The 11,554-nt window shown below is 35.1% G+C and overlaps 1 protein-coding gene across 2 annotated transcripts; it reads left to right on the forward strand.

Annotated features, from left to right (window-relative positions):
• Positions 1-4,651: 4,651 nt before the first annotated feature.
• LOC113704308 (SNF2 domain-containing protein CLASSY 3-like) lies at positions 4,652-11,274 on the forward strand. Of its 2 annotated transcripts, XM_027226126.2 has the most exons (5): positions 4,652-5,052; positions 5,314-6,135; positions 6,262-6,599; positions 7,851-8,003; positions 9,063-11,274. In XM_027226126.2, exons 2-5 carry the CDS (start codon positions 5,319-5,321, stop codon positions 10,893-10,895), a joined length of 3,141 nt encoding a protein of 1,046 aa, XP_027081927.1. In that variant the 5' UTR covers positions 4,652-5,052; positions 5,314-5,318; the 3' UTR covers positions 10,896-11,274. The 2 variants fall into 2 exon arrangements, with proteins under 2 accessions (XP_027081927.1, XP_027081926.1); XM_027226125.2 differs by having other exon boundaries at positions 5,314-6,599.
• Positions 11,275-11,554: the final 280 nt, after the last annotated feature.

Raw genomic sequence — 11,554 nt, forward strand, 5'->3', positions numbered from 1 at the left:
GCACCAAACTCAAGATTTGATTTTACAAAGTTTATTGCGCAAAGCTGAAATTTCATGATTTCTTGGGAAATAAGTTTTTGAAAACTTTTCATTGTCTTTCAATATTGATTGTCCGTTTTAAACTCATTTTCATAAGAGGATGCAAGTTTCTCTTATGATTTAAATTCTCACTTTTGAACCTCAATTTTTGAGACATTAAAGTTCTTTTAAGACATTGTCTTAGTTTTAAACAAGTGTACATTCTTCCTTGTTTGACAAGGAGTTTGTAAGTATTTATGGGTAATAGTTAATTGTTATTTTTTCAAGCGCTCAAGAGGATCTTGAAGATAATTTCAGAGCCAACGACTAAAGATGTTATTTGTACTTACTCTCTTATTTTGATTTGGTGAGTGTCAAGTGCATGAATAGTTTCCAATTATGTGAATTGCTTCTTATGGATTAAATGATTTATAAGTGTCGAGTCGAGTGTGTACTTTATTGCACTCGTTCTCTTTCAAACGAAATGATATTCAAATTTTGCTATGTGAACCGATATTCGACTTATGTGAAGTGTTGCTATTGTGATTCGTATTTGTGATTGTCGATTGGAGCGTTGTCTCATCGACTTATAATAATATTCGGGGGACGCCCAAACTCATCGGCCGACCTTGCAACTCGAGTCGGCATGGGCTTGGTCGTGAAACTTGGTGAGCCATGAGAAAAACATAAATTTGACCTATTAAAAGATCTCGCTTGGCCTACTCGAGTAGTAGCGTCTTTTATAGAAAAGCGGGTCTGGGATAGGGGGTTGTAATGGTGAACGGGATTCGTGAAGTAAGCGGAGTTCTACGGACTTAATACCTACCCGGTTGACGGAGTGTCATCACAGGGAAGTATTTGATCGAGCCTTGGCGCATCAAGTGGAATTTTATCTCCTGAGAGCTCCTGTATCCTTATTGAACGTGTGTTATTATTGTTTATGAATTATTTGAAGTTACTTGTTTTATTTCTTGTACAAATGCCATGGTTATGTGAACTATGTGTTTGCATGTTTTCTTGGTCTCACTGAGTGTCAGCTCACCCCATTAGTTTTGTTTTCCTTAGCAGGAGTCGAAATGGAAAGAACTATGGAGAAGTCGACCTGATGACCTTTTGATTAAAATTTTGGGATGCAATTGACTGGTTGATTCATATTGGTTGTATTGTAGGAAGGTTAATGTAATTTTGAGAACTTGTGATGTAAGACTTGAAAGTTTACTTAAGGAAGAGACTTTTTCCTTTCTTTGACTTTTAATGATTGGTTGTGTATCCTTAAGTTTGGAATTCACTTGTATCGAATCCTGACGAGAGTTGGGTAGGCGTTTCACGGATACCCTTGGATTCACCCTGGGGAGAAGTGGGGGCGTCACAGAAGCTGCAGGACATGCCTCTACTTGTTTTGCTACATGGCTAATATGTTGTTTCATCCTTGTAATTCCTCCATGTACAATTTTATCACAATAATTGCACTTTGCAACCTTTCTATCATTACCAATTGGAGTAGCATGATCCCAACAAATGTCTTGATTTGGAGCCATTTGACATTTTCCCTACATTAGTTAAATAACTAGTTTTGTACCCGTTCGTTGAACGGGAATCATCGAAAAATAATAAACTATTTAGTTAATTTTATAAAAATGTCGATATAAAATACAAATTTAATGTATAATCTATTATAACTTGTCTTAAGTATATTACTATATGCGCATTGTAATATAAAATATTCTTATAATATAAATTTGAACATCTAATTCAGTGAATAATAATTCAAAAATAGAAAAAATAGCATTCAACAATACCATAACATTCAAAAACTTGAAAATAAATAAAAAGTGTAGTAAATAGCATCAAATAATATTGGGTAAAAAATAAAAAAGCCCCTTGTGGTAGACCTAATACACAGAAAAACCCCCCATAGTTTCAAAATATACAACACGGCCCCTCATATTTGGAACTAAATTGTAAAGGTGACGGAATCCATTAAACTTAACGGAAATAGATGAATTGAGGGTTAAGCAAAATGCCTTGATATAATTAAGCAAAAGACAACTCAAAAAAAAATATTTGTTTTATTCTCTAAATAGAGAGAATTGAGGGTTAAGGGGTAGAATAGGTATATTTGATAAAAATTAGGTATAAAATTTTTTTTTTAGGTTCCAATAAGTCATTTCCGTTAAGTTTAACGGATTCCGTCACCTTTACAATTTAATTCAAAGCATGAGGTGTTGTATTGTATATTTTGAAACTATAGGGGGTTTTTCTATGTATTAGATTTACCACAGGGGGTTTTTTTATTTTTACCCGATAATATTCTATTCTTCAGAAACTTGTTTTTGTTTTTCTTCTATTTGAACATTCTCCTCGATTTGTCCGTGATTGATTTTCCATTATCACTGCATGATAGCAAAGTAGGATAACTAAGTATAAAAAAATAAATGATTTATCGCATTTAAGGTTGTGTATAACAATACGTAAATATTATAATTTAAGAAAGTAAAATAGTATATTGAATCTACCTTCTCATGCAAATCTTTTTATGAGGATTCCTTTCCAAATGATTGAGCATGATCACAAAAATCAATTAACAAACACAAAAATCCTACAAAAATAACGATGAAAGTACTTGTTTAAATCCTATGTCTTCATACAAAACAAACAGAAAATAAAACAAAAAAAACGAAATTCAAGATATGTTACTAAACTCTTACAATTGAAGATCAACAAGCCTTTTTTTAAAAATAATATGTATTGAAAGAAGATGTACCTGATAATCAAGAGGAATGGTAACCCAAAATCGATACTTTAATGTGCCAACCGCTTGCACTGAAAATACCTAACCAAGAATTTGATACTTGAAATCAATATATTAGAGGCTATATGTAGTGTAGGCATAAGAAATAAGAATTGATAAGGGTATAAAGAAATATTGATAAGAATATTAAAAGTAGGTTTATCTTGGTTTAAGTTGCTTAAAGTACGTAACTTTGGGTAGGAAATAAAAATCCAATAATATTAAGAATTCTTATAGGAAATAAAACCACAATCGTTGAAATACCTTTGGGTAAGAAATGAGACAATCTAGGTCTAGCGCCTCAAGTGACCACAATCGTCCAAAACTCAAGTGACAGGATCCTTTTAGATGTCTCATTTGCTCGTAAATGCATCTCAAATAAGAATTTATATTTGACCTACGGGTTTATAGGAATTTACAAACCCGTGCACAAATAGGAATTTATATTTGACCGTATGGGTCAAATACATATAGTTAATTAGATTCAATTAATTTTTTCTTTTTCATAAATTTTGTGCAATGCACTATGTCTTGATAACACACTTAATAATAAAATTTATTAAGAATCCTATTAGGAAACTACTTGCCGTTTCGTTAAGCCACGTAGGAAAGAGAAAACATGAAGGGATAAGAATGAGAATACGACTTTATTATATATATATATATATATATATATATATATATATATATATATGATTATAGATGTGATGTTAAACATGTTAATATGCATTATTTAGATAACACTAAAATTTTTTATGATCTAAATATATTAAAATTTTTTTGATCAAGTTTAATTATACAAGATAATTTATACTTTCACAAGTTGCCCACTTCAATTTTTTTGTTTAACTAAGTGGAACTTGCAATAAACTCTTTTTTTGCCATTTTCTATTTAAATTACCTAAAATCATTTTAACTAACATAATTGAGATACATGAAAATAAATAAATTACATTTATGATCATCAAAATGTATCCAAATAATAGCTATATATTTTCTAACTAAAACTTAGATAAGAGACTACTAATACAAATTAATCATATGCTTAATAATATATAAAAAATGGCTGAATGCTTTATATAAATTTACAAATATCTAAATATCACATCTGAATACTCAATTAAAAAAATTAAAATTGATAAGTTATTTTGAAAGAAGATGTGGACGTTTTGGCCTAATACTTGAGTTTAAGATTGGGAGTCTAATCTCTTAATCCCTATATTACTTAAATAATTATAGATGTGATGTTAAACATGTAAATATGTATTATTTAGATAACAATAATTTTATTAAATTTTTTCCAATCAAATTTAATTAAACAAGATAATTTATACCTTCACAATTTGTCCACTTCAATTTTTTTGTTTAACTAAGTGGAACTTGTAATAAACTCTTTTTTTGCCATTTTCTATTTAATTTACCTAAAATCATTTTATCCAACATAATTGAGATACATGAAATAAAAAAATTACATTTATGATCATTAAAATGTATCTAAATAATGACTATATATTTTCTAACTAAAATTTAGATAAGAGACTATTAATACAATCTAATCATATGCTTAATAATATGTAAAAAATGTCAAAATGCATTACATAAATTTACAAATATTTAAATATCACATCTAATACTAAATTCAAAAAAAAATGAAAATTGATAAAATATTTTGAAAGAAGATGTAGACCTCTTGACTTGATGATTGAGTTTAAGATTAGGAGTCTAATCTCTCAATTGGGCCAAATTTGGACTTTGAGTGTTTCTAATTTTTTCTTCTATTTTTTTTGTCTATCTCTGGCTCCGGTGCAAAAGCCCAGCTTCTCCAGTGTCGTTCCTCTCAGATTTAGCCGTCCCTTTCTTCGTTTTTTTTTTTTTTTTAAATTTCCCTTTCGCCCCTTTTTCTCCTTCTTCACGGCCAGAGTCCAGACGACGAAGAATTTGAAGAACCCCTTCAGCGCCAGATTTGGCCAGCTGTCACCTTCATTCTTTCTTTCGCTTTCCCTTTCCCTCTGTTGTCTCCTTTCCTCTCTGCCGTCACCCTCTGTTTTTCTCCTCTCCTTCCTTCACAGCCGGACGATGAAGAAATTGAAGGACCCCTTCCGCTCGCTTCTCCAAATAATCACTCCAGATATTGCTGTCACCGTCGTTCTTTCTTTTCCCTTTTCCTTTCTCTCTATTTTCTCCTTCCCTCTCTGCTAACCTGAAGATATTCCCTCTCTGCAAAAGGCACACGGAAATTGACGGTATGTTTGTGCGGATGACTTGTCCCTTACCCCTTTTAGAATAGAGTTACTAGACCCTGATGGTAAGGACTATTTAGCTAGTGTTGAAGTTTATAATGCTGCTATAGCTAAGGTTCTGCGTAATTTTTTCTGTTTCTTGGAGGGTCTGCAGGTCTATCGTTGGTTCAACTGACCATTGTCTCTTTTACCAAGCAATGGAAGTTTCTGGTTTTTCTATGTGTTGCTATTTGGATTTATAATATTTTCATTCTTTATTTTCAGGTAATATGGAAGAAAATAAGAGTACTGTAGCAAAGAGGACAAGGGCTCAAACAAAGTGTCAATTGAAGAAAATGATTGATGAATACTATGAGAAGAAGCCGAAGGAGAAGAAAGGGGATAGTGAGAAAGCCCATGACTTTGATGCAATGAACGCAACTGAGGGGAAAAGGAGGGAAGAATTGGAGTCAAGTAAAGTCAGAAGAAATGACATAGGAATGGTTAGAATTAACAGCACTAGCAATGATGAAGAGCAAAAAGGGGAAAATGTCAACCGAAATATCTTCAAGAGAAAGAGGAAGGGAGCTGTTGAAAAGTTTTTTAATGATGATGAGAGTAGTGGAAGTGATGTTAGGATTTTGGGGGAAGAGGAAGTGGTGGAAGAAGTGAACTTGAAGGAATTTAATAGGATGAGGAGGAGGAGGAGAGAAACTGTTTACAGCTGTAAGAATGATGATGGGGGAAATGGAAGTAGTGTTGAGATTTTGCAGGAACAGGAATCATGGAGCTCTGAAGAGGGTGCTGATGATTCTGATAAAGACTATAGTGAGGAAGAATCAGGAAGCTCTGATACGCAATCAAACCATTGGGGTTATTGTAGCAAGGATAACCTTGAAGGAGGGATAGGGAAAGATGATGGCAAGATGAGTCCATCTGGAAGATATTATATCAAGGAAAAAGAGTACAGTGAGGATGTTGAGATTCTTGGAAAGAGCATGGAGGATAATGGAAAGGAAGATTCAGTGGGAGGGAATGTCAGCAGTGAGAGTTCTTTGAGAAAAAGAAAGGTACATGGTAACCTGAAGGATGGTGAAGTGGTGACAAGTAAGTTATCGTGTCTGAGACCACGGCTTCATTCAACTCCCAAGTCCAGAAAACAGGAATCCGGACTTAGAACATCAAGAAAGTGCTGCCTTCGTGTTTCTGACAGTGAAAGTTCTCATTTTTCAGGTGAGGATTCTGATTCATCAGATCAGGTGCCAAAGAAGAAAAAGGAAGGTAGTAGGATATCTAAGCTCTCTAAGAGAAGAGGAAGGGTGTTAAGAGAGGTGGATTATGTGAATATTCTTCTGGGGTCCATGTTCAAGGATGATGAGCAGACAAAGCAAAATCTATTTCCTTTTGAAGACAATGGTCCTATTCATACGCTGCTGTTAAAATTCAGATTTGATGATGAGGATCCAGCCCCACCTGAGAAAGAAGGCTGGCAGAAAGAAATTGACAACCTTTTTACTGAGATGGAAATGTGCCTCACGTTACCTGATTCTGACTTTACTGAATCATCCATGGTAATGATGCTTTGTTAATTTTGAGAGATTTGACATTCTCTGGTTACTACAGTGATTTCTGGATTTGGAGTTAAATAAGTGTTTACATAGTTTCCATGACAGTTTGAACAGTTTAGCTAATATGATAGAAATGAAAGATTGTTTCTTCGATACGTTACTGCTGAAAATGATTTGAAGATAGCTCATTATTATACCGCTGCTGTATTCCTTTTGCTATATCCATTCTTTGTCTGTCAGCTGAGTTTGGAGATTTTAGTCAATATGCTAATGTTGTGACTTCTGCTCTGGAATACTGAAGTTGACGCCTTAGAACTTTGAAATGATTTGGAAACATGCAGTAGGGTATCATCTCATGTTGGTCATCTAATATTTGTTTCTTCCTCAGTTATTATCTAATAATCTATGGTTAACAAGATCATGTGGTTTTTCAAATTGTTGTAGTTTTTTTGATGGTAAGCTTTCTTATGTAGTTTTAAGAATACAAGTTGCTACTTACTGATCCGCTGTGCATGCTATTTAGTTGGTCCTAATTTTGTATGTTTTTTTTTTTTTTTTGCTACTGATGGTGTTGGGAGGATTATATTATTCATTTTAATTTACTTATACAACACATAGCAAAAGCTTGCTGTTCTCCTTTGGAACCACTTTTAAGTAAATGTTTAAGCTAGATATCAGTTTTAATGACACAAAGTTCTCTTCCATGTCCTGCTGTAATAAAAGGCGTCAAGGAAATTTAAGATATTGGTTTTACTCCATATATATTTTAACTCGTCCATGCTTGAAAATTTTGATAATGTGGCAGCATGCAATTTCCTCTGTTCTTGTACCATAACTTTACAATAATTGGATTGTAAGATTCGTTTTCAATTTCCAAACTTTACAATATTTTGGATTGTATGATTTGTTTTTCGTCATCGTTGTATCACGTAGAAGTTCCAGAAATTTCTTTGTATGCACAATCACATACAGATACTCTCATCTAGTTCTTTGCGAGATCTCTCTCACTGGACAGAAAGATACTAAAGTATTTTCAGTGTGGTATTTGTGTCGTAAGAAACCTCCTAAGTTTTGTGCTCTTCTGGTGAAAATTACCATTTGGCTTAGATTTGCATTATCCAAATAATGTTGTTGATATTTTTTGCTGGCTTTGCTGGCACTTTCCAATGATGTTTTTACTCTTTTTAATTATCTGATTGTCCAAATTGAAACTCGTGTGAGAAGATCTTGAGTTCTTGCATTGGTGATCATCAGGATGGCACGCATCATGTCACTGCTACGGCAAAGAGCCAAGCAGAATTATGTCAGTTAGGGGAACATCAGCTGATTCTTGAAGAACCAATTGGAATCGTATGCAAATATTGTCAAATTGTGTATATGGAAATGAAGGACATTTTTCCTGTTCTGGTATGTATTCAACTTGTCATTTGCATTATATTATTTTTTGAATTCCCTTCTTTTATGCTCCTTAGATGAACTTAAATGAATGAACTTCATACTCCTAATTTTTTTTTCTGCTTAGCTTCTTGCTTTATTGGCTTGCAACAGAAGCGTAAGCATGTAAGACGAGGAAACAAGAACTTCTGTTCTAAGCTCATAACAGATGCTATGCTATTCTAGAACTCACTCTAAAACTTTAGGAGAAATGCCTATTCTAGACAGAGGCTCAAATTTTCACTAGACCAATGAACCTAGCCAACCACTACTATACCACAAAGGTCCTTCAAAATTTGCTTGCAAACATGGTAAACTGGATGCAGCAGATTTTTGGATAACTTTACGGTGTTCACTTCCCCAGAGTTGATAAATTGCAACAGCAAATCTCACCCTGCACACATTCTCCCAGATGACTTTCCAGCACAGTGTTGTTCAGCCTCTAACAATTCAGTGGACCAAGTCTTAGCAACTTTATATTTAGCCAGGCTTTATGGACTGACTGCAGGAGAGTAAGGACAAGAATATATGCTTAGAGATTCATGAGGGGCACAATCAGCTTCAACTGGCATACCCCAATAGATGTCTTTATTACTTAATCTCCACTCACATGCCAACCTTGAGATATAGGAATGCTTAAGCATATATTTCTTTCCACAGACAGACATACACCTGGCTAACTATTGGGCTGAGATTGAAGCTTTTTCATGGCTGATCTGGTAGTGCAGATTCCTGAAGAATAAGTTTTCCAATCTACCTGATCGTCAAAACCTATAATAGGCAGACAATAATGAGTATCACATTTTAAAGCAGCAGCACCTCTTAATTTCCTATCAGAGAGCCAAAAACAAGAACCACACTTAATGGTAGTGGTCTCCTTAGCGTCATTTTTACTAGCAAAGAGCTGAATAATCTGGGCTAAGTTGTGTAATGAAGTGGGACCTTTACAATGTTACCAGAACTTCATGTTGTTACTTGCATTCCCAGATTTTTTTTTTTAGAAAGTTTTATCTAAATTGCTATTGCCTGCAGAAAAAGGAGACTTCACACAGACGGGATTGGGTTGACCTTTGCAGAGGTGATTGCTCTGGTATTCATGAGCTTCATTTTGGTGAGTTAGCCTCTCGAAACTACTACACCTCCATTGATGCTGAAGGCTCTGTATTGGATCTTATTCCCAATGATATTAGGATGTCAATGTATAGTCATCAACTGGATGGATTTGTCTTCTTGTGGAAAAACATAGTAGGAGAAACTTGTATTGAGAAGCTGAAAACTGAACTGTCGGATGATGGAAGAGGAGCCATAATATCACATGCCCCTGGCACCGGGAAGACCTGCCTGACAATTGTTTTTATTCTGTCCTTGTTAAAAATGTATCCAATGTGCCGGCCTGTGATTATAGCTCCTAGAAGCATGCTGCTTACCTGGGAAAATGAGTTCCGAAAATGGGGATCTAGAATTCCTTTTCATAACTTTAATAGCAAGGACTTGTCAGGAAATGAACTCAAAACTGATGCAGAATTTCTTCGGAGGGTTGGAAGTCGAATGACAAAGCTGTACTCTTGGACAAAGGATAAAAGTGTTCTAGGAATCAGTTACAAGTTATTTGAGCAGATTGCCAGTGGACGGAAGGGAAAAGGAAGTGATGAAAGACTTGGGGAAATCTTTCTTCAACTGCCTGGTCTTGTGGTTCTTGACGAAGGGCACACACCTCGCAATCAACAGAGTCTTGTTTGGAAGGTTTTGACAGGAGTTAAGACAAAAAGAAAGATAATCCTCTCTGGAACTCCTTTTCAGAATAACTTTGACGAGTTGTATAATACTTTTTGCCTGGTAAACCCAAAGTTTTCTGGTTCAATCACTTCTGAGAGTTGCAACAGAAGATGGCAGCAGAAGAGCAATGTGGAGAAAGAGAGATGGATTTCCTTGACCAATGCCATTCATAAGAAATCTGACAATGTGGTAGAAGAGCTCAAGGCTATGATAGATCCCTTTGTACATGTACACAGAGGTTCTATACTAGAAGAGAATCTCCCTGGTCTGAAGGACACACTTGTTATTTTGCGGCCAACTGATGAGCAGAAGGACATTCTTCGGCTTATATCGGATGATTGGAGTAGGTTTGACCAAGTACATTTGGTGTCACTCATTTCTGTCCACCCATCATTAGCTGCTTTCAGTAAACGCTTCTCTGCCCACAAAGATAGACTAGGGGTGCTCAGATGCAGTCCTTACGCTGGAGTAAAGACAAAATTTGCCATTGAGCTCATCCGATTATGTGATGCATCACATGAGAAGGTTTTAGTTTTCAGCGAATTTATTCATCCTTTGAGATTCATAATGCAACAGCTGATGGATCAGTTAAAGTGGAGAGAAGGCATAGAGATGCTGTATATGGATGGAAAACGGGATGAGAAGAATCGCCAGTCATCAATTAGTTCTCTGAATGATCCTTCCAGTAAGGTGAAAGTTCTTTTTGCATCCACAAAAGCATGTTCTGAAGGAATAAATCTGAGTGGGGCATCAAGAGTTGTTTTGTTAGACGTTGTTTGGAATCCTTCAGTTGAAAGGCAAGCAATAAGCAGAGCATATAGGCTTGGCCAAAAGAAGCTTGTCTATGTTTATCATTTGATAACCTCTGGGACCTTGGAGGTTGAAAAGTATGCTCAACAGGCTAACAAAGATCGCTTGTCTGAATTGGTATTTTCTTCTCGAGATAGGCAAAGTAACAAGTCCAGAATTTCATCCGTTTTCGAAGACAAAATCTTGGAAGGAATGCTTGACAACAAAATGCTGAATGATATCTTTGAGAATGTTATTAACCAGCCAAAGGAATCAAATGTATTTGCAAACTTCAATTAAGTTGAGCACAAGCATTAGCCAAGAGACCTTTTGCTGCCATATCTCTCATCAATTGTTGATACTGTAGCATTTTGTTTAGGAGCTCCAGTGACCTTTGTTCTGGCAGCTTTTGAAACTTGCTGCACTTTGTCATAGAGTCTACTGATATGTTTTAAACTGTCTGATTTTTCTGTTGTACAGAATAGTTTTTCATCGTCCTGGTTCTTTTTTCAAGTCCCCAGAACCGCCAGTGTGATTTGGTAGTTTTTCCAGCCAGATAGCGTGTTTTGTTTATGATTTCTGTAGTGTCAGGCTGGATACAGCAAAAGGTCTTAATTAGCTTTATAATGGATTAACTCTTGCAGTCCTCAATAGATTATTTTGAGGAATTCCTTTTTTAGATTTCTCTCTCTTTTTTTTTTTTTTGAGGTTATAGAATGTTTGTGTACATTCTACACGGGAATGTGCTGGGCAGTCTCCCAGATTTTAGTTATTGCAGGTGAGCCTTTTGCATGGAGTTTCACTTTGATTTGGGAGCTAAATCCATGATTTGCGAGTAAGTTCAGGTACATATTTCTTTCATGATCTTTTTCTATGTTGAACGATGTTTCAGTCCATCGAATTATTAAGACAAGCTATGTTCCCTTCGTTGTACATGTTTAGATTCTTGAAAGAATTTC

The sequence above is a fragment of the Coffea arabica genome, chromosome 8e (assembly GCF_036785885.1).
Source record: "Coffea arabica cultivar ET-39 chromosome 8e, Coffea Arabica ET-39 HiFi, whole genome shotgun sequence".
Taxonomy (NCBI): domain Eukaryota; kingdom Viridiplantae; phylum Streptophyta; class Magnoliopsida; order Gentianales; family Rubiaceae; genus Coffea; species Coffea arabica.

Excerpts from the sequence above, each read along its gene's own strand:
- LOC113704308 (XM_027226125.2), top strand. The coding sequence starts at position 5,319 with ATGGAAGAAAATAAGAGTACTGTAGCAAAGAGGACAAGGGCTCAAACA. Across the intron at positions 6,600-7,850 it reads ACTTTACTGAATCATCCATG|GATGGCACGCATCATGTCAC; the intron begins GTAATGATGCTT and ends GGTGATCATCAG. Across the intron at positions 8,004-9,062 it reads AGGACATTTTTCCTGTTCTG|AAAAAGGAGACTTCACACAG; the intron begins GTATGTATTCAA and ends TATTGCCTGCAG.